Source organism: Herpailurus yagouaroundi, unplaced genomic scaffold (assembly GCF_014898765.1).
Source record: "Herpailurus yagouaroundi ecotype Mexico unplaced genomic scaffold, PumYag 28, whole genome shotgun sequence".
NCBI lineage: Eukaryota > Metazoa > Chordata > Mammalia > Carnivora > Felidae > Herpailurus > Herpailurus yagouaroundi.
Genome location: NW_024412376.1, coordinates 4,923,836 through 4,948,312, shown reverse-complemented (window position 1 = coordinate 4,948,312; position 24,477 = coordinate 4,923,836). Strand labels below are relative to the sequence as shown.

At 35.5% G+C, this 24,477-nt stretch overlaps 1 protein-coding gene across 1 annotated transcript in view; it reads left to right on the top strand.

Annotated features, from left to right (window-relative positions):
- LOC121039933 (A disintegrin and metallopeptidase domain 3-like) overlaps positions 1-24,477 on the top strand; it is a 143,698-nt gene that overhangs the window by 105,137 nt on the left and 14,084 nt on the right. Inside the window, exon 17 of the mRNA XM_040490388.1 lies at positions 3,786-3,900. Coding sequence (XP_040346322.1) covers positions 3,786-3,900 — 115 coding nt within the window. The remainder of the gene's footprint in view (positions 1-3,785; positions 3,901-24,477) is intronic.

The following is a 24,477-nucleotide window of genomic DNA, read 5'->3' as shown; positions in this document are numbered from 1 at the left end:
TTGTTGAAGGCTACAAATATACTTTTATACATGCTTATATAAATTTTGCTTACAATTGAATGTATGTGTACTGATATATATGTAAACACACACTTAATATACTTATATTACATGTATTACACATATTTTTGTGAGAGCAGTTTCTTGTCCACTCAGATCTCTTTTATTCCTTAGTGGCTTCAATTTATTTCCTTGTATGTTTCCTCCATACTATATTTGAAAATTCATTTACTGATGGACTTTTAGATAATGTTAAATTTTTACTTGACTAATGTTATTAATGGCACAATGAACATTGTTGTACACTCACCTTTGCACAATTATCTGATTTCTTAAATTGGTAGCAATGAAATCAGATGGGTCAAACTTATGCAGCATTTACATTTTCAGAAATATTTTGTTTTTAAGAAATATTGTACCAGTTTTGCTCTCACCTATCATGGATGAAAATGTGCATTTTCTGAAATTCTGGCCAGACTAGCTTCTCAGGTTTTTTAATCTCTTCTCACACGCTAAACTATTGTTAATTCACATTTAGTTAATAAATAAAGTTCTTAAGCATGTATGTGTGGTCATATTTGCCATTTATATTTCTCTATTTGTCCATTCACTGTGAAATTATGTATTAGGGTATAGAAATTTTGTAAATTTTGTAAATTTTTCCAAGCCAGCATTTGGCTTTAACTCTGTGGCTAGTGTCTCCTTGCCATGTCAATGCTTCATATTTTATATAATAATCCAGGAAAAAAGTGACCTAGCTGTGTGACAAGTATCAAAATTTTCTCCCAAATCACTTACATGTCCTATTATTAACAGTTTCTTTTCTGTTTCTTTCCTTTCTTACTTAAAGTTTAATTTTTGCATGAACCTATTTCTAGATTCTCGGTTCTGCTTTTGACCCCTGTTTTTTCTTTTCTTTTCTTTAAACTTAAATTTTAGTTAACATACAGTGCAATATTGGCTTCAGTAGAATTCAGTGATTTGTCACTTATGTACAACCCCGCTGCTCATAAAAACAAGTGCTCTCCTTAGTACCCATCACCCATCTCCCATCCACCTGTCTCTCTCAACCCATAGTTTGTTCTCTATCATTAAGAGTCTCTTGTGGTTTGTTTCCCCCTCTTCTCTTTTTTTTACTCCCTTCCCGTATGTTTGTCTGCTTTGTTTCTTAAATTCCACAATGAGTGAAGCCATATTGTATTTGTCCTTCTCTGATTGACTAATTTCACTTAGCATTATACATTCTAGCTCCATCTGTATCATTGCAAATGGCAACATTTCATTCTTTTTGATGGCTGAGTAATATTCCATTGCATATGGACAAGTTGATGGACATTTGGGCTCTCTCCAAAGTTTGGCTATTGTTGATAATGCTGCTATGCTATGAACACTGGAGTGCAGGGGAACCTAGGTGGCTCAGTCGGTTTAGCATCTGACCTCAGCTCAGGTCATGATCTTACAGTTTGTGGGCTTAAGCCCCATATTGGGCTCTGCTCTCACAGAGCAGAGTCTGCTTCAGATTCTGTCTCCCTCTTTCTCTGCCTCTCCATGTTCATGCTCTCTCTCTAAAAAATAAAACAAACATAAAAAACATTGGGGTTCATGCACCTCCTCAATCTGTATTTTTGTATCCTTTGGGTAAATATCTACTAGTGCAATTTCTGGGTCATAGAGTAGTTCTGCTTTTAACTTTTTGAGGAACCTTCATATTGTTTTCCAGAGTGGCTGCACCAGTTTGCATTCCCACCAACAGTGTAAAAGTGTTCTGCTTTTTCCGCATCCTCACCAACACTTGCTATTTCCTGTGTTGTTAATTTTAGCCATTCTGACAAGTGTGAGGTGGTATTTCATCATGGTTTTGATTTTTATTTCCCTGATGATGAGTGATGCTGGGCATCTTTTCATGTGTCTGTTGACCATCTGTATGTCTTTGGAAGAGTGTCTATTCATGTCTTCTGCCCATTTCTTAACTGGATTATTTGTTTCTGGGTGTTGAGTTTGATAAGTTCTTTATAGATTTTCGATACTAACCCTCATCTGATATGTAATTTGCAAATATCTTCTCCAACTCTGTAGGCTGCCTTTTAGTTTTGTTGATTGTTTCCTTTGCTGTGCACAAGCTTTTTATTTGAAGTCCCAATAGTTCATGTTCATTTTTGTTTCCCTTGCCTTTGGTGAAGCATCTAGTAAGAAATTGCTCCAACCAAGGTCAAAGAGGTTTCAAAATCCTTTAGGATTTTGATAGTTTCCTGTTTCACATTTAGGTCTTTCATCCATTTTGAATTTGTTTTGTGTATGGTGTAAGAAAGTGTTGCCCAGTTTCATTCTTCTGCATTTAGCTGTCTGATTTCCCAATACCATTTGCTGAAGAGACTTTTTCCATTGAATATACTTTTACTATTTTGTCAAAGATTAGTTGGCAATCTAGTTGTCATATAATTGCGGGTCAATTTCTGGGTTTTCTATTCTGTTCCATTGATCTATACGTCTGTTTTTGGTGCCACTACCATTATGTCCTGATGGCTACAGTTTTGTAATATAGCTTGAAATCTGGAATTGTGATGCCTCCAGTTTTGTTTTTCTTTTTCAGGATTGCTTTGACTATTTGGAGTCTTTTGTGGTTCCATACAAATTTTAGGATTGTTTGTTTTAGCTCCATGAAAAATGCTGGTGTTATTTTGATAGGGATTACATTAAATGTGTAGATTGCTTTGGGTAGTATAGATATTTTAACAATGTTTGTTCTTCCAGTACACAAGCATGGAATACTTTTCCATTTCTTTGTGTCCTCTTCAATTTCTTTCACAAGTGTTCTATAGTTTTTAGAAGATAGATCTTTTACCTCTTTAGTTAGACTTATTCCTAGGTGTCTTATTGTTTTTTGGTACAATTACAAATGGGATTGATTCCTTGATTTCTCTTTCTGCTTCTTTGCTATTGGTGTATAGAAATGCAACAGATTTATGCACAGTGATTTTCTATCCTGTGACTGCTGAATTTATGTACTTGTTATAGCAATTTTTTGTTGGAATCATTCAGGTTTTCTACATAGAGTATCATGTTGTCTGCAAATAGTGAAAGTTTGACTTCTTCCTTGCAGATTTGTATGCCTTTATTTCTTTCTGTTGTCAATTGCTGAGGCTAACCCTTCCAGTCCTATGTTAAACAGTAATGGTGAGAGTGACATCCTTGTCTTGTTCCTGACACTACGGGAAAGGCTGTCAGTTTTTTTCCCCATTGACGATGATATTAGCTGTGACCCTTTCGATTCATCCACGAGATCACATTTATAGATATTTTCTAGCCTTCCTATTTCTAACAAATACATTTGTATCTATTTCTGGTTAAGCATGCTTTTTCCTCTTTGTTTTCCCCCATCATTTTGGTAAAAGTTCCCTCTTGTCACAAGTATTTTTTTTTTAATCTAACACAATTCATATTATATGTCAACTCCCACCATTTTATAATTTCTAGCTTTACAATTTCTATAGTTTTTTAGAAGAATGCATTTCAGTTGTATCATAATGTTACCTATTTTTATTTAAAAACACAAGTGACTAATAAATGGAAATATCCATGACATTGAAAAGATATTGCATTGACATTTTTTATGTTAGATTTTATTTTAAAAATTACTTTCTGCATGAAAATACCATTAAAACTACCTATAATATGTGAAATTATCATATTTTAATAACATATTATCTAACAGACACAAATAATGCACTTAATTTTTATCTTGTACATAAAATGTTCTCTTTTTTTTTGTTTGGTTTTGATTTTAGGTTTGCAATAATAGGTTTAATTGTCACTGTGATGTTGGATATTCTCCTCCAAATTGTTATCTAAAACCATCATCACCAGGAGGAAGTTATAATGATGGGTATTGGTTTCCAGAGGGTTAGTATCTAGATGAGTGTGCTTCAGTAGAGCTTTATGTACTTATAGAAATGGTCTCCACTGATTATGTGGCTATTGAGTAACTGACATGTGGATAGTGCAACTAAAGAACTATAATTTCCATTTTATTTTACTTTATTTACTTTATTTAACTTAAATTTAAGTAGCCGCTTGTGGCTAGTGGCAACTATAACAGTACAGCTTTAGATCATGTTGTCAATGAAAATTTGTATATACTTTTTAGTTCCAATCAAGGAGTGAGCATGCTAATAGCCCTTTAATTTTAACCATGGTTCCCAAAACATTTCTGTTTATACGGCAGAGTTTTCTAGATAGGTATGGTTAAAGTACAGAACAGGTGATAGTTTTATTATGTATTTATATATTCCAAGGATGTTAACTATTGTGATGTGCTAATTCACAAATGAGTTTGCATCTTTAGTTAACCATACTATTGAAAGGTAAAGATAATAAAATCTATATCCATAGTATATGGATAGTAAATGGTATGAAACATTTTAAAATTTATTTGGTGAACCTTCATGAACAAATAAAGCATATTTGTTTTTTCTAAATATTAAAATGTAAAAATCTCATAACAGTATAATTCCATTAATGTCTTTCCATCATTTGCACTTTTGTAATAATATATATGTGTGTGTGTGTGTGTGTGTGTGTGTGTGTGTATGTGTTGTTAACCTGACAATACATTATTATATTTGCTTAAGTAGCTAATAGAATGTTAAAGATTTTTTTAATATAAATATTTACATTTACTCATCCATTTACTGTTTTCAGGGGGCTTTTTAACTCCTCCAGTACATTCAGATTTCCATGTGTATCATATTTTTTCACACTGAAAAACTTCCTTTTGTGTTTCTTTTTATTTGTACCTTGCAGTGACCAATGGCCTCGGTTTTTATCTTCAAAATGTTTTTATAAAAATGTCTAAAATTGTGAAGTGTATTTTCACTGGAAGTAGAATTCTACATTGGGAAGTTTTACTTTCAGTAGTTCAAAGATGTAACCCATTTGTATCCTGGCTTACATTTTCAGATGAGAATACAGTATCTATTGTATCATTCATCCCAATAATATGTTTCTTTTATTCTTTGTCTGAGTTTCAGACATATTTTATATATTTGATTTTCAACAGTTTCACTATGGTTTACCAATATGTGTTTCTCTTTGAATTTTATCCTGCTTTGGTTGGCTGAGATTCTTAAATCTATACATTGATATATTTTTGAAAATTTTGAAAAAAATCAGCCATCAGCTCTTAATATTTTGTTTTTATTAAGCATATGTGGTTTTTCAAAGTTTTTATACAGTAACATTCACTCTGTGGTATACAGTTCAATGGATATTGAAAAAAAAAAAAGCACAGGCTTTTGTTCCCAACACCTCGGAACTTCCCCTGGATTTCCCTTTGTATTCCTCCCCCACTGCCAATTCCTGGCAACCAATTACCTGCTCTTGTCCCTATAGATTGGCCTTTTCCAGAATGTCATATTAAGTACATATGCCTTTGAGATCAGTTCCTGTTGCCATATGTTTTAAGAGTTCATTCTTTTATTATTCAATAGGCTTCTACATAGAAAAGATATAATTTGCTTATACATTCAGCCATTGTAAGGTATTTTGGTTGTTTCTTGATTTTGGCTATTATGAATAAAGCTACTATGAACATGTGCACATAAGCTTTGTGTATATACACACACACACACACACACACACACACACATACACATATATATATATATATAAGTTCTTTGGGATACGTATCTAAGAGTGAAACTGCTGAGTCATTTACTAAGTGCATTATTTCAGTAAGTGTATTTTTAATTTTATAAGAAACAGCCAAACTATTTTCCAAAGTGGCTGTACCACTTTTTTTCTCTCTCTCTATTCTCTCTATGAGATTTCCAGTTTCTCTGCATAGATGATCCACACTTCACAAGCATTTGATATTGTCAATATTTTGGTTTTGTTTGGTGTTGCCACTTTTAGATGTGTGATGTTCCATTGTGATTTCCATTTAACTTTTTATGTTGAAGTAATTATAGATTCACAAAAAGAAATGCAGAGAGAAGTCCTTTGTACTCTTTACTCAGCCTCCATCAGTGTTACTATGATTCAATACTATAGTACAATATCAAAACCATGAAACGGACATTAATAAAACGTACAGACCTTATCCAGATTTCACCAGTATACATGCACTCATTTGTGGATGTATATATGTGTGTGTGAGTGCACAGGTGTGTGTATTTAGTTCTATGCAGTTTTACCACGTGTTCATATTTGTGTAACCACCACCACAATCAAGATACAGAACTCTATTATCACTATATGGACCCTAATAATACCTTTTTATATAGCTACACTGATCCCTTCTTTCTGCCAATTTTAACTCATGGCAACCACTAAACCACTCTCTAGTTATATTATTTCATGAATGTTACATAAATGGGATCACAGAATTTGTATCTCTTGGAGTTTGGCTTCTTTCTTTTGAATAATTTTCATGATTGCATCCAAGTTGTTGCATTTATAAATACTTTATTTCTTTTGATGACTAGTATTCCTTTGTATGGATGTATCAAAATATGTCAAATTATTTACTCACTGAAGTACATTTGGGTGTTTGACAATTTATAGCTATTATGAATAGATATGAAATGATAATTTGTATAGAAAATTATGCATGAAAGTAAATTTTTAATTCCCTAGGAAATATCCCAAGAATTAAATTACTGGGTCCATGATAAGTAATTTATAGTTTTAGATGCAAACTACCAAACTATTTTCAGAGTGGCTGTAACATTTGCCATTCCCACCAATAACATATGAATGACCAGTTTATTGGCATCCTTGCCAACATTTGATGATATCACTTTTTTTAGCCAGTCTGTTAGCTATGTATTAATATCATTATGGATTCATTTTGCACTTCCTTAATAGGTAATGATGTTGAATATATTTAAGATGCTTATTTGGCATCTGTATATCCTCTTCAGTGAAAAATCTATTCATATTTTTTGCCCATTTTCTAATTAAATTGTGAGTTTTAAGTGTTGAGTTTTCAGATTTTTAAAAAATTTTCTAGGTACATGTATTTTGTTGGATATGTAATCTTAACATATTTTCTTCAATTCTATAATTATTTTTTGCAGACCCAATTTTTTAACAAATATATTCATTTTGATAAGTTGTACTTTTTTTCATTTTTCAATCATGCTTTTGATGTCAAGTGTATGAACTCTTTGTTAACCTTAAATCCCAAACTTTCTGCCATATTTCTATTTTATTTATTTATTTATTAACATAATTTATTGTCGAATTGGCTTACATACACCACCGAGTGTTCATCCCAACAAGTGCCCTCCTTGATGTCCATCACCCACTTTCCCCTCTCCCCCACCACCCATCAACCCTCAGTTTATTCTCTGTATTTAAGGGTCTCTTATGGTTTGCATCCCTCCCTCTCTGTTTCTAAAAGGTGTTAGTTTTGTGTCTTAACTTTTAAGTCTATGGATCTATTTTGAGTTACTTTTTGTAAAAGGTGATAGATTAACATTTTGATTAATGGGTATCCAAATGCTCCACCATAATTCCTTGAAAAAAACTACCTTCATTCATTGAATTGTTTTTTCACATTATAAACAAAATTAATTGGACATTTTTGCGTTGGTGTATTTTTCAGTTATCTATACTGTTTTCCATTGCTTTATGTGTCATTTTCTCCACCACTGCTATGATGTTTTTATTATTGTTGTTGTACAGTAATTTTTAACATTGGGAAAAGTGATTCCTCCTACTATATTATTTTTTAAAATTGTTTTGGCTACCCTAGAGTCTCCTTTCCATAACATTTTAGAGTAAACTTGTCTATGTTATTGAAAAATAATGCTGTTATAAATTATGTTAAACCTAAGGATCAATTTAGGAAGATTTTACATCTTTGCTTTTTATTACTAAATCTTCCAATAATACACAGTATGTTTCTCCATTTATTTAGGCCTTCTTTGATTTCCTTCACCAGATTTTGTAATTTTCATCAGATACTCTGCATATTTTATTATTTCATATTTGTTATTTCATTTTCTTTTTATCGATTGTAAATGATGTTGCACTATAATTGAATATATTTTTATTTTATGATATAAACACCAATTAAAATGATTAATCACAATGTTGATCACTCCTACATCATCTAACTCCTTCCATTCAACTTTGCATACACTTTTGTCCACTGGCGAACCATATCAAATAAATGTTCATGTCCATATACAGTAAAAGATGAAAGAATATTATCCTAGATCCTTGTTTACAATAAGGAATGTTACAAATATCTGTGATAAAATATTGGTTGCTGAAGATAACTGGATGAGAATACCATATTTCTTGCTTGCCATTAGAAATATTCTTTTTAAGCATTAATTATTGAGTTGAAGGAAAATTTTGATATCATTATCTGAAGAGTTGTACTATGAGATTTAATTAACATGATTAATATCTGCATCACCATTAGAGGATAGTGTTCTCTGTTTCTTTGCATTTGTCTGATTAAGAATTGTAAAATGTCCTCCATCAACATTATTTTCTTTACAATTATGGGCAGTTAAAGAAAATTTTTGAATTCTTACTTGTATTTAATAGAAGCTAAGATAAAAATATGGAATTTTACTCCAATGCCCTTTTGTATCTTCTTGAAAATTGATATATTACTTGGGAAACAAAATAACAAAATAAGAAAACTGAAATTTTCCAGTGGGAAAAATTAGGGAGCCCTGAAATAAACATTTGCATATATGATCTAATGATTTTCAGTAAGAATGCCATGACCATTCAGTGGAAGAAAGGGCAGTCTTCTCAACAAATGGTATTGAGATAATTGGGTATCAATATGCAAAAGACTGAGGTGGATGCTTACTTATACAATAGACAAAATAACTCCATGGATCAAAGTTTTTAAACGTACCAGCTAAAACTATAAAATTCTCCAAAGAAAATGTGGGGAAATCTTCATAACATTAGATTTGGCAATGACTTCTTGCATATGACACCAGAAGCACAGGCAAAGAAAAAATAATTGGAATTCATCATAATTGAAAACTGTTGTTCATCAAGGGACACTATCAACAAAGTGAAAATTTAACCCACAAAATGGGAGAAAGGGTTTTTAATCATGTATCCGATGAAGGATTAATATCCAGAATATGTAAAGAACTCTTATAACTCAACAGGAAACTAATAACCCAATTAAAAAATGGTCCAAGGGCTTGAATAGACATTTTTCTGAAGAAGATATACAAATGGCCTATAAGTATATGAAAAGATGCTTAACATCACTAATTGTTAGGGAATTGCAGGTCAGAACTACAAGATTCCAATTCATATCTATTATGATAGTTATTATAAAAATTTTTCTGAAAATATCAAATGTTGATAAGGATGTGGAAAAATTAAACCTGCTGTAAGCATTGCTGGTGGGAATGTAAAATGATGCATCCTCTGTAGAAAATAGTATGGTAATTCTTTCTTTTTAATTAATAATTTATTTATTTTTTAATTTATATCCAAGTTAGTATATTGTGTAACAATGATTTCAAGAGTAGTGTCCCTTACCCATTTAGCCCATCCCCTGCCCTCCCAAAACACCTCCAGCAACCCTCTGTTTGTGCTCTACATTTAAGAGTATCTTATGTTTTGTCCCACTCCCTGTTTTTATATTATTTTTGCTTCCCTTCTCATATGTTCATCTGTTTTGTATCTTGAATTCCTCATATGAGTGAAGTCATATGATATTTGTCTGTCTCTGACTGACTCATTTCGCTCAGCATAATACCCTCTAGTTCCATTCACATAGTTGAAAATGGCAAGGTTTCATTTTTTTGATTGCCAAGTAATATTCCATTATATATATATATATATATATATATATATATATATATATATACCACTTCTTCTTTATCCATTCATCCATAGATGGACATTTGAGCTCTTTCCATGCTTGGGCTATTGTCAATAGTTCTGTTATAAACATTGGGGTGCATGTGCCCCTTTGAAACAGCATACCTTTATCCCTTGGATAAATACTTAGTACAATTGCTGGGTCATAGGGTAGTTCTATTTTTAATTTTTTGAGGAACCTGTTTTCCAGAGTTTCTCTGTTTTCCAGAGTTGCTGCACCAGCTTGCATTCCCACCAGCAATGCAAAAAAGATCGTCTTTCTCTGAGTTGTTAATGTTGGCCATTCTGACAGGAGTGAGGTGGTATCTCATTGTGGCTTTTATTTATATTTCCCTGATGATGAGTGATGTTGAGCATTTTTTCATGTGTCGGTTGGCCATCTGGAGCCCTTCTTTGGAGAAGTGTCTAATCATGTCTCTTGTCCATTCCTTCACTGAATTATTTGTTTTTGGGGTGTTGACTTTGATAAGTTCTTTATAGATTTTGAATACTAACCCTTTATCTGATATGTCATTTACAAATATCTTCTCCCATTCCGTCGGTTGCCTTTTAGTTTTGCTGATTGTTTCCTTCACTGTGCAGAAGCTTTTTATTTGATGAGGTCCCAATAGTTCATTTTTGCTTTGGTTTCCTTGCCTTCAGAGACGTATTGAGTAAGAAGTTGCTGCGGCTGAGGTCAAAGAGGTTTTTGCCTGCTTTCTCCTCGAGGACTTCACTGGTTTCCTGTCTTACATTTAGGTCTTTCAGCCATTTTGAGTTTATTTTGGTCTCGATCTTTTTGTACTTGTTGAGGGCTGATTTCTCTCCCAGTATGTGGTCTATTCTGGAGAATGTTCCATGTGCACTGGAGAAGAATGTGTATTCTGTTGCTTTAGGCTGAAATGTTCTGAATATATCTGTTAAGTCCATCCAGTCCAGTTTGTCATTCAAAGCCATTGTTTCCTTGTTGATTTTCTGTTTAGATGATCTGCCCATTGCCATAAGTAGGGTATTGAAGTCCCCTACTATTATGGTATTATTATCAATGAATTACTTTATGTTTGTCATTACTTGATTTATCTATTTGGGTTCTTCCACATTTGGAGCATACATAGTTACAATTGTTAGATGTTCTTGGTGGATAGACCCCTTAATTATGATATATTGCCCTTCTTCATCTCTTGTGACAGTCTTTATTTTAAATTCTAGATTGCCTGATATAAGTATTGCTACTCCAACTTTCTTTTGGCAATGATTAGCATGATAGATAGTTCTCCATCCCCTTACTTTCAATATGAAGGTGTCTTTAGGTCTACAGTGGGTCTCTTGTAAACAGAATACAGATGGATCTTGTTTTCTTACCCTATGTCTTTTGTTTGGAGCATTTAGTCTATTGACATTTAGAGTGAGTACTGAAAAATATGAATTTATTGCTATTATGTTGCCTTAGATTTGGCGTTTCTGGTGGTATTCTCTGGTCCTTTCTAGTCTTTGTTACTTTTTATCTTTTTTTCCCATCTTTTCTCCCCTCAGAGAATCCCCCTTAAAATTTATTGCAATGTTGAGTTAGTGGTCACAGACTACTTTAATTTTTGTTTTCTGGGAAGCTTTGTCCTCTCCATCTATTTTAAATCACAGCCTTGCTGGATAAACAATTCTTGGCTGCATATTTTGCCAATTTAACACATTCAGTATATCCTGCCACTCCTTTCTGGCCTGCCAAGTTTCTGTGGATAGGTTTTCTGCAAACCTGATCTGTCTTCTGTTGTAGGTTAAGGACTTTTTCCCCCTTGCTGCTTTCATGATTCTTTCCTTGCCTGAATGTTTTGTGAATTTGACTATGATATGCCTTGTTAATAGTCGGTTTTTGTTGAATCTAATGGGAGTTCTCTGTGCTCCTTGGATTTTGACGTCTGTGTTTTTCCCCAGGTTAGGAAAGTTTTCTGATATGATTTGCTCACATAACCCTTCTACCCCCTTTTCTCTCTGTTCATCGTCTGGGAACCCTATGATTCTGATGTTTTTCCTTTTTAATGAGTCACTGATTTCTCTAATTCTTAAATCATGCTCTTTTGTCTTAGTCTCCTTTTTTTTCTGCTTCATTTTTCCAGATGTTTGTCCTCTAAATCTATCGCAAATTCATTGCTCTGATTCATCCATCCTTGCCGCAGTGGCGTCTATTCAAGATTACACCTCAGTTGTAGCATTTTTTATTTCATCCTAACTAGCTTTTACCTCTGCATAAAGGGATTCTAATCTGTTTTAAATCCTAGCTAGTATTCTTACTGTCGTGATTCTAAATAATAAAAATGGAAAATAAAATATTTTTTCCTCCTGTATTCAAGAATAAGAAAAGAAAAGAAAAATTAAATAGATCAGCAAACAGACTGAAATAGGATTGAAATTACATTGGTTTCCCCCAGAAGTCAAACTATGAATCACTTTATAGTCCGTAAACAAAGCAGGTGGAGAGACTTGTGGTGTTGCTGAAGAGTGAGGTTGTCCCGGTTGGCGGGGCTTAGTGTAACGACTCTGTTCTACACTAGATAGAGAAGATTAGCTTACTGGGGTGGACATGTAGATGTGTATGGGCATGCATGGGAAGGGTGACAATGGTGTCACTCAGCTACCCAGTATCTAGAATCAGAACACTGTGCTCTTCCCGACCAACAATCATGCACCCCTCTTTTGTCTCCAGCTCCCATCCACTCCCCACTTTTATACTGTCTGTGACCAAGCTGTCAGGTTGCCAGTTGGCATCTCCCTCCTGAGTTTTATCTCAAATGCGGCTGTGTTTCCCAAACCCTCACTTCTGAGGGACTGGGGCTTTGACACACTCAGATCTTCTGGTGATGGGTCTCACCAAGCGATAGCCAGGTGCTGGCTGCACCCAGGAATGTTTGTGGGACCATGCTACTGCCAATGCCCAGAGACTGCAGCTGGGTGCCAGCGAGCCCCAGAAGAAGTTTGTGCGATCTTGTAGCAGCAGCATTTCAGGGATTATGGAAAATTAAAACACACATCTGGCACCAGGCTTCCCCTTTAACATCCTTGTTCCAGCACCAGTGAATGTGGTTGTTCTCCAGGGTCCCTTGGGACTTTTGCCTGTTGGGTGGTTGCACAGACTCTATCAAATGTCCTCAGCAGGGGAACCGCCTCTCCCCATGTGGCCCAAGGACGCCTTGGACCTCACTCTCTGCTACTGAAGATTTTCCCTTCCCACCAGAGCACTGCCAGGTATTGAACTTCAAAGTTTCAGACTTTGCACTCCCTCAGTTTATAGAATCTTAATGGAATCTAAAGCCTCTCCTTTCTCCTTTCTCCCTTTTTTGTTCAGACCCCTGCATACTCTCTTTTCTCTCCAGCTGCTTTCATACTCTCCCCCACATCTCCATCCACTCTCTATGTGCAGAAACAGCTCCCTGCGCCCCACAGCTTCTCTCTCCCCCAGTTCACCTAACCATGCTGTGTACCTGCTGAGTTCTCTGTTCAGGTTGTGCAGATAGTTGTGTTAATCCTCAAATCAATTTTCTGGGTGTGAAGGATGGTTTAGTGTTGATCTGGCTATATTTCAGGTTTGAGGGATGCAAAAAATCTTCTATGCTCTTCTTCCATGGCTCCTCCCTCTACAGTCTTCATAAAATTAAACATAGAATTACCATATCCTGCAATTTCACTTGTAGGGATATACCCAAAACTATTGAAAGCATGGACTCAAACATATCTTTGTACACCCATGTTCATAGCAGCAGTATTTACATTAGCCAAAAGGTGGAAACCCCCACACATTCACTGACAGATAAATGGAGAAACAAAATGTGGTATTATATACAATGGACTATTATTCAACTTCAAAAAAGGATGAAATTCTGAAACATGCTACAAGATAGATACAACTTAAGACTGTGGCTAAAATAAGCCAGTCATATTAGGATAATCATGTTTTTATGAGGTACATAGTCAATTTATTATAAAGTAGAATGGGAGTTGCTATGGGCTGTGGGAGGGAGAAATGATAACATAATGTTTAAAAGGCTCAGTTTGGGACAATGAACAAGTTCTAGAGTTTGACAGTGATAATTGATAACAATGTGAGTGTATTTAATGCCACTGACTGCAAACTTAAAACTATTTAGAATGATATATATTATGTGTTGTGTATTCTACCACAACAAAAAATTAAATTAGGAAAACTTCCATTTATGATGCACCAGAAATCATATAGTATTTGTAAATACAGCAGTTAGGGTCTCTTGGGTGGCACAGTTGCTTAGGCATCCAACTCTAGGTTTTGGTTCAGGTCATGATCTCATGGTTCATGTGTTCGAGGCCCACGTGCTGCAGTGCTAACAGTGCAGAGCCTACTTGGGATTCTCTGTCTCCCTCTCTCTCTCTCTGCCTCCTCCTGCTCTCTCTCTCTCAAAATGGATAAGTAACGTTAAAAAAAGAAATAAAATATTTAGATATAATTTCAAAATTAATGAAAAGCTTAAGGCATACACTGAAAACTAAAAAAAAAATTATTGAAAGAACGATCTGCATAAAGGTAAAAACAGATCATGTTCTCAATGTTGTTGGAAGTCTCAACATTGTTAATATAGAAATATTTTCAATTGGATCTGTAAATTCAAAACAATTCTTAACAAACCCAAGCAGCATTTTTTTCCATAAATTGACAAGTTGATTTTATTTATTTATTTATTTATTTTAATTAAAAAAAATTTTTATGAAACTTATTGTCAAATTGGTTTCCACCAACACCCTGTGCTCATCCCAACAGGTGCCCTCCTGAATATCCAACACCCACCCTCCCCTCCCTCTCACCCCCCATCAACCCTCAGTTTGTCCTCAGTTTTTAAAAGTCTCTTATGTTTTGGCTCCCTCCCTCTCTAACCTCTTTTTTTTTCCCTCCCCTCCCCCATGGTCTTCTGTTAAGTTTATCAGAATCCACATAGGAGTGAAAACATATGGTATCTGTCTTTCTCTGCCTGACTTATTTCACTTAGCATCACACTTTCCAGTTCCATCCATGTTGCTACAAAAGGCCACATTTCATTCTTTCTCATTGCTACATAGTATTGCATTGTGTATACAAACTACAATTTCTTTATCCATTAATCCGTTGACGGACATTTAGGCTCTTTCCATAATTTGGCTATTGTTGAGAGTGCTGCTATGAACATTGGGGTACAAGTGCCCCTATGCACCAGTACTCCTGTGTCCCTTGGGTAAATTCCTAGCAGTGCTATTCCTGGGTCATAATGTAGGTCTATTTTTAATTTTGAGGAAACTTCACACTGTTTTCCAGAGTGGCTGCACCAGTTTGCATTCCCACCAACAGTGCAAGAGGGTTCCCATATCTCCACATCAACTCCAGCATCTATAGCCTCCTGATTTGTTCATTTTAGCCACTCTGACTGGCATGAGGTGGTATCTGTGGTTTTGATTTGTATTTCCCTGATGAGGAGCAACATTGAGCATCTTTTCATGTGCCTGTTGGCCAGCCGGATGTGTTCTTTAGAGAAGTGTCTATTCATGTTTTCTGCCCATTTATTCACTGGATTATTTGTTTTTTGGGTGTGGAGTTTGGTGAGCTCTTTATAGATTTTGGATACTAGCCCTTTGTCTGATATGTCATTTGCAAATAATTTTTCCAATTCTGTCAGTTGCCTTTTAGTTTTGTTGATTGTTTCCTTGCAGTGCAGAAGCTTTTTATCGTCATGAGGTCACAATAGTTCATTTTTGCTTTTAATTCCCTTGCCTTTGGGGATGTGTCAAGTAAGAAACTGCTGCGGCTGAGGTCAGAGAGGTTTTTCCTGCTTTCTCCTCTAGGGTTTTGATGGTTTCCTGTCTCACATTCAGGTCCTTTATCTGTTTTGAGTTTATTTTTGTGAATGGTGTAAGAAAGTGGTCTAGTTTCATCCTTCTGCATGTTGCTGTCTAGTTTTCCCAGCAAGCACCATTTGTTAAAGAGACTGTCTTTTTTCCATTGGATATTTTTTCTTGTTTTGTGAAAGATTAGTTGGCATATGTTTGTGGGTCTAGTTCTGGGGTTTCTATTCTATTCCATTGGTCTATGTGTCTGTTTTTGTGCCAATACCATGCTGTCTTGATGATTACAGCTTTGTAGTAGAGGCTAAAGTCTGGGATTGTGATGCCTCCTGCTTTGGTCTTCTTCAAAATTACTTTGGCTATTCGGGGTCTTTTGTGGTTGCATACAAATTTTAGGATTGCTTTGCATTAAATGTTTAGATAGCTTTGGGTAGTATTGACATTTTAACAATATTTATTCTTCCAATCCACGAGCATGGAATGTTTTCCATTTCTTTATAACCTCTTCAATTTCCTTCATAAGTTTTCTATAGTTTTCAGCATACAGATCTTTTACATCTTTGGTTAGGTTTATTCCTAGGTATTTTATGAATCTTGGTACAATTGTGAATGGGATCAGTTTCTTTATTTGTCTTTCTGTTGCTTCACTGTTAGTGTATAAGAATGCAACTGATTTCTGTACATTGATTTTGTATCCTGCAATTTTGCTGAATTCATGTATCAGTTCTAGTAGATTTTGGTGGAGTCTATAGGGTTTTCCATGTATATAGTATTATGTCATCTGCAAAAAGTGAAAGCTTGACTTCATCTTTGCCAATTTTGATGCCTTTGATTTCCTTTTGTTGTCTGATTGCTGATGCTAGAACTTCCAACAGTATGTTAAACAACAGCGGTGAGAGTGCACATCCCTGTCACGTTCCTGATCTCAGGGGGAAAGCTTTCAGTTTTTCCCCATTGAGGATGATATTAGCTGTGGGATATTCATAAATGGCTTTTATTATGTTTAAATATATTCCTTCTATCCCAACTTTCTTGAGGGTTTTTATTAAGAAAGGATGCTGTATTTTGTCAAATGCTTTTTCTGCATCGATTGACAGGATCATATGGTTCTTATTTTTTCTTTTATTAATGTGATGTATCACGTTGATTGATTTGCGAATGTTGAACCAGCCCTGCAGCCCAGGAAAAAAATCCCACTTGATCATGGTGTATATTTCTTTTTATGTGCTGTTGCATTAGATTTGCTAGTATCTTGTTGAGAATTTTTGCATCCATATTCATCAGGGATATTGGCCTGTAGTTTTGGTTTTTTTGATGGGTCTCTGTCTGGTTTAGGAATCAAAAGTAATGCTGCCTTCATAGAATGAGTCTGGAAGTTTTCCTTCCATTTCTATTTTTTTGAATAGTTTGAGAAGAATGGGTATTGTCTCTGCTTTAAATGTCTGGTAGAATTCCCTGGGAAGCCATCTGGTCCTGGACTCTTATTTGTTGGGAGATTTTTGATAACTGATTCAATTTCTTTGCTGGTTATGGGTCTGTTCAAGTTTTCTATTTCTTCCTGTTTGAGTTTTGGATGCGTGTGGGTGTTTAGGAATTTGTCCATTTCTTCTAGGTTGTCCAGTTTGTTGGCATATAATTTTTCATAGTATTCCCTGATAATTGATTGTATTTCTGAGGGATTGGTTGTAATAATTCCATTTTCATTCATGATTTTATCTGTTTGGGCCTTCTCCCTTTTCTTTTTGAGAAGCTTGGCTAGAGGCTTATCAATTTTATTTTTTCAAAAAACCAACTCTTGATATCCTTGATCTGCTCTATAGTTTTTTTAGATTCTATATTATTTCTTCTCTGATCTTTATTATTTCTCTTCTTCTGCTGGGTCTGGGCGTCTTTGGTGTTCTGCTCTATTTCCTTTAGGCGTGCTGTTAGATTTTATATTTGGGATTTTTGTTGTTTCTTGAGATAGGCTTGTATTGCAATGTGTTTTCCTCTCAGGACTGCCTTCGCTGCATTCCAAAGTGTTTGGATTGTTGTATTTTCATTTTCATTTGTTTCCATATATTTTTTAATTTATTCTCTAATTTCCTGGTTGACCCATTCATTCTTTAGTAGGGTGTTCTTTAATCTTCACACTTTTGGAGGTTTTCCAGACTATTTCCTGTGGTTGATTTCAAGCTTCATAGCATTGTGGTCTGAAAGTATGCATGGTATGATCTCAATTCTTATATACTTATGAAGGGCTGTTTTGTAACCCAGTATGTGATCTATCTTGGAGAATGTTCCATGTGCACTTGAGAAGAGAATATATTCTGTTGCTTTGGGATGCAGAGTTCTAAATATATCTGTCAAGTCCATCTGATCCAATGTCTCATTCAAGGCCCTTGTTTCTTTATTCACCATGTGTCTAGATGATCTATCCATTGTTGTAACTGGAGTATTAAATTTCCTGCAATTACCACATTCTTATCAATAAGGTTGCTTATGTTTGTGAGTAATTGTTTTATATATTTGGGAGTTCCCGTATTTGGTGTATAGATATTTATAATCGTTAGCTCTTCCTGACAGATAGACCCTGTAATGATTATATAATGCCCTTCTTCATCTCTTGTCACAGCCTTTAATTTAAAGTCTAGTGTGTCTGAATAAGCTTTCTTTTGACTTCCAGTAGCATGATAAATAGTTCTCCATCCCCTCACTTTCAATATGATGGTGTCCTCCGGTCTAAAATGAGTCTCTTGTAGACAGCAAATCGATGGGTCTTGTTTTTGTATCCATCCTGGTACTCTATGTCTTTTGGTTGGAGCATTTAGTCCATTTACATTCAGTGTTAGTATAGAAAGATATGGGTTTAGAGTCATTGTGATGTCTGTAGGTTTCATGCTTGTAGTGATATCTCTTGTACTTTGTGGTCTTTGCAACATTTCACTCACAGAATCCCCCTTAGGATCTCTTGGAGGGATGGTTTAGTGGTGATGAATTCCTGCATTTTTTGTTTGTTTGGAAAAACCTTTATCTCTCCTTCTATTCTGAAAGAAAGACTTGCTGAATAAAGGATTATTGGCTGCATATTTTTTCTGTTCATCATATTGACGATTTCCTGCCATTCCTTTCTGGCCTGCCAAGTTTTGGTAGATAGATCTGTCACTAGCATTATCGGTCTCCCTTTATATGTTAGAGCATGTTTATCCCTAACTGCTTTCAGAATTTTCTCTTTATCCTTGTATTTTGCCAGTATCACTATGATATGTCATGCAGAAGATCGATTCAAGTTACGTCTGAATGGAGTTCTCTGTACCTCTTGGATTTCAATGTCTTTTTCCTTCCCCAGATCAGGGAAGTTCTCACCTATGATTTGTTCAGCCCCTTTCTCTCTCTCTTCCTCTTCTGGAATTCTTATGATATGGGTATTGCTCCATTTGATTGCATCACTAGTTCTCTAATTCTCCCCTCATACTGCTGGAGTTTTTTATCTTTTTCTCAGCTTCCTCTTTTTCCATCATCTTATCTTCTAATTCACCAATTCTCTCCTCTGCCTCTTCAATCCAAGCTGTGGTCGCCTCCTTTTCATTTTGCACCTGATTTTAGCATTTTTTACCTCCTGATGACTGTTTCTTAGTCCCTTGATGTCTGTAGCAATAGATTCTCTGTTGTCCTCTATACCTTTTTCAAGTCCAGTGATTAACTTTGTGACTATTATTTTAAATTCATGTTCCGTTATATTGCTTAAATCGTTTTTGATCAAGTCGTTAGCTGTCGCTACTTCTTGGAGTTTCTTTTGAGTAGAATTCTTCCATTTCATCATTTTGGTAGTCCCTAGAGTGGCGTGCAACTGTAGGATACTTCCCCTGTGCTGTCCAGAGTAACTTGTGTTGGTGGGCGGGGCCATAGTCAGACCTGATGTCTGCTCCCAGCCCAGGCTGGGGCCACAGTCAGACTGGTGTGTACCTTATCTTCCCCTCTTCTAAAGGTATGACTCACTGTGGAGTGGTGTGGCCCCTGTCTGGGCTACTTGCGCACTGCCAGGCTTGTGGTGCTACTTCTATGGGACCTGGCGCATTAGCCATGGCGGATCCACAAGGTGCACAGTGGCGGGAGGGACAGGCTTAGCTCTCTTTGCCATCAGTGGTCCCCTGTGGGAGGGTCTCTGCAGCACCAGGAGGTAGGCAGGCAGAGCCATCGGAGGGATGGATCCACAGAAGCACAACGTTGGGTGTTTGTGTGGTGCATGCAAGTTCGGTTACAGGAACTGGTTCCCTTTGGGATCAGCTGGGGAATGGGGGAGGGATATGGCGCTTTCCAGCGCTTTTGTTCCCTGCCAAGCTGAGCTCTGTCTTCAGGGGCTCAGCAACTTTCCCTCCCGGTGTCCTCTTGCCCTCCCACTCTCAGCAGAGCATTGACTTTTAACATTCCGGATGTTAAGTCCCACTGGCTGTCAGAACTCACGTAGTCTGGTCCCTCTGCTTTTGCAAGCCAGATTCGGGGGCTCTGCCTTGCCTGGTGGGCTGCCCCTCCACCTCCTCTTCTCCCTCCCGCACGTCCGTGTAGTGTGCACCGCCTCTCCACCCTTCCTACTCTCTTCTGTGGGCCTTTTGTCTACGCTTGGCTCCAGAGAGTCCGTTCTGCTAGTCTTCTGACAGTTTTCTGGGTTATGTAGGCAGACGTGGGTGGAATTTAAGTGATCAGTAGGACGTGGTGAGCCCAGCGTCCTCTTACACTGCCATCTTCTCCCTGAGAATCCTGACAAGTTGATTTTAAAAGTCATACAGAAGTTCAAGGGACACAGAATGGTAAAAAATAATCTTGAAAACATACTTTCAAGATAATTTGAAATTGAAAACACTTTTCTCAATTCCAAAACATATTATAGTGTTAAAATAACCAAGACAATGTAGTACTGTCCTATGGATAAAGATAGACATTATTTCAATGGAATAGAATATAGTCCAGAAACATTATACTTACAGTCACTAGTTTTTTATAAGAATTCCAAAGCAATTCCACTGGGGGAAAGAGTGTTTCCCCAAAATGGTGTTAGGACAAGTGCAATGGCATGTTAGGACATGCAAAAGAAAGAAGTGAGATGGGTACATCACAACAATAAAAAAATTGAGTGAAAATGGATTATAGATCTAAAAGCATTATGGAACACCTAGAACACATATGAGTAAATCTTTATGAACTTGGCATATGCTGTGATATAAAAGACAACAAAGCACATATGAAAAAAGAAGATAGATTGTGTGAATTACATCAAAATTAATAAGTTTTTTGTAAGTTGTTATTTATTTATTTATTTATTTATGCAATGAGAAGCCTACTTTTAATGCTAAACTCAGTTAGAAGGGATAAGAAGGATTACAGAGCTGAGTGGAGGCTTTGACGATTTTCCCACTGTGGGCTCCTACTCCTCAAAACCTAATGACTCCATCTCAGAGGGGACTTCCTCAACAACCACATTTATTTTTTATTTTTTTATTATTAAATATAATTTATTGTCAAATTGGTTTACATACAACACCCAGTGCTCATCCCAACAGGTACCTTCCTCAGTGCCCACCACCCACTTTTCCCTCTCCCTTACCCCAATCAACCCTCAGTATGTTCTAAGTATTTAAGAGTCTCTTATGGTTTGCCTCCCTCCCTGTCTGTAACATTTATTCCCCTTCCCCTCCCCCATGGTCTTCTGTTAAGTTTTGTAAGTTTTTACTTTAATTACCCAGTACTCATCACAAGTGCTCTCTTTAATCCCCATTACCTATTTCACCCATCCTTTCATCCATTTTCCCTCTGGTAAACATCTGCTTGTTCTATATAGTTAAGACTCTGTTTTTTGGTTTGTCTCTCTCTCCCTGTCTCTCTCTTCCACCACCCTTTGCTCATTCATATATTTGCTTCATTCATATATTTATAATTATATTATAAATATAGTATATATATATTTATATATTTATATATCTTTATATATGTAAATATAAAAATATTATATAATATATAAATATATAATAAATATATAATATTTATAATTTATATATTTATAAATATATATAATGTAATCTTATATTCTAATTTTTCATTTATATATATTTATATAACATCTTTATCCATTCATTAATAAATGGGCACTTAGGCTAATCCCATAATTTGACTATTGTAAATAATGTTGCAAAAAACACAGGGGTGCATGCTATCTCTTTGAATTACTGATTTATTATTCTTTGGGTAAATATACAGTAGTGCAATTATTGGATCATAAGTTCTATTTTTAACTTTTTGAAGAGCCTCCATATTGTTTTCCACAGTGTCTGTACCAATTTTCATTCCCACCAATTTTTTTTTCTCCATGACCTTGTCAACACCTGTTTCTTGTGTTTTTGATTTTTATCATTCTGACAAGTGATATTTCAGTTTGGTTTTATTTTATTTATTTTTATTTTTAAAAAATATTTATTTTGACAAACAGAGTGTGAGTGGGGTAAGGACAGAGAGAAGGAGAGAAAGAATCCCAAGCAGGCTCTGCTTTGTAAGCACAGGGCCTGATGCAGGGCTTGATCCCATGAACTGTGAGATCATGACCTAAGCCAAAATCAAGAGTTGACACTTAACTGACGGAGCCACCCAGGATCCCCTCATTGTGGTTTTAATTTGCATTTCCCTTATGGTAAGTGATTATGAGCATGTTTTCATGTGTCTGTTGGCCATCTGGATGTTTTCTTTGGAGAAATGTTGTTCATTTCTTCAGCCCATTTTCTAGTTTTATTTTTTGGAAGGGTGTTGAGTTTTATAAGTTATTGATAGATTTTGGATACTAACTTTTTATCAGATACGTCATTTGTAAATTTCTTCTCCCTTTCAGTAGGTTGCCTTGTAGTTTTGTTGATTGTTTCCTTCACTTGTGTACGAGATTTTTATCCTGATGGAGTCCCAATAATTTATTTTTGATTTTGCTTCCTTTGCCTTGGGAGACATACCCAGAAAAGACATACCCAGAAAAAAAATTACTCTTGGCACAGTAATTACAACTTGTGCTCTTTCCTACAATTTTTATGGTTTTATGTCACATATTTAGGTCATTAATCTATTTTGATTTTATTTTTGTGTGGTGTAAGAAAGTGGTCCAATTTCATTCATTTGCATGTAGCTGTCCAGTTTTCCCAACATTATTTGTTGAAAAGAATATCTTTTTCCCATTGGATATTCTTTCCTGCTTTGTCAAAGATTAATTGATCATATAATTGTGAGTTCATGCCTGGGTTTTCTATTCTGTTCTATAGATTTGTGTGTCTGTTTTTGTAAGAGTGCCACAATGTTCTGATTACTACAGCTTTGTAGAATAATTTGAAGTCAGGGATTGTGATACTTCCAGCTTTGCTTTTCTTTTTAAAGATTGCTTTTGCTATTCAGAGTCTTGTGGATCCATACAAATTTTAATGTTTGTTCTAGCTCTGTGAAAAATGCTGTTAGTATTTTGATAGGGATTGCATTAAAATTGTAGATTTCTTGGTTTAGTATAGATATTTTAACAATATTTGTTCTTTGAATCCATGAACATAGAGTATCTTTCCACTTCTTTGTGTCATCTTTAATTTTTTTCATCAATGTTTTATAGTTTTCAGAGTACAGGTCTTTCATCTCTTTGGTTAAGTTTATTCTGAGGTATCTTATTATTATTTGGCACAGTTGTAAATGGCATTGTTTTTTTTAATTTCTCTTTCTGCTGCTTCATTATTGGTATATAGAAATGTAACAGATTTATGGAGATTGGTATTGTATCTTGTGACTTTATTTACTTCATTTATTAGTTCTAGCAGTTTTTTTGGTGCAGTTTCAGGTTTTCTATACAGTGTATCATGTCATTTGCAAGTAGTAAAAGTTTGACTTCCTTGCTGATTTGGATGCCTTTTATTTCTTTTTGCTGATTGCTGAGGATAGGACTTCCAGTACTATGTTAAATAACAGTGGTGAGAGGGGACATCCTTATCTTGTTCCTGACCATACAGGAAAAGCTCTCAGCTTTCCCCCATTGAGGATGAGATTAGCTATAGGTTTTTAGTATATGACCTTTATTATGTTGAGTTATGTTCCTTCTACCCTACTTTGTTTAGGATTTTTATTAAGAATGGATGTTGGACTTTGTAAAATGCTTTTTCTGCATCTACTGAGAGAATCATATGATTCTTTTCTTCTATTAATGTGATGTATCACATTGATTGATTTGCAAATATTGCACCCTGTAGCCCAGGAATAAATCCCAGTTGATCTTGGTGAATGGGTTTTTTAATGTATTGTTGGATTGTGTTTCTAGTATTTTGTTGAGGATATTTGCATCTATGTTCATCAGAGATTAGCCTGTAGTTATCTTTTTTGTAGTGCCTTTATCTGATTTTTGTTTCAGGGCAATGCTGGCCTCATAGAATGAATTTGAAAGATTGCCTTCTTCTGATTTTTGGAACAGTTTGAGAAAAATATATATTAACTGCTCTTTAAATGTTTGGTAGAATTCACATGTGAATCCATCTGGTCCTGGACTTTTTTGGGAGTTTTTTTCTTTATTTTTTTTTAACATTTATTCATTTTTGAGAGGCAGAGCATGAGTAGGGGAGGAGCAGAGAGAAAGGGAGACACAGAATCTGAAGCAGGCTCCAGACTCTGAGCTGTCAGCAGAGCCCAATGTGGGGTTCTAACTCGACCCGTGAAATCATGACCTGGGCTGAGGTCGGATGCTTAACTGACTGAACCACCCAGGCATCCCTGTTGGGAGTTTTTTATTACTAATTCAATTTCTCTGCTAGC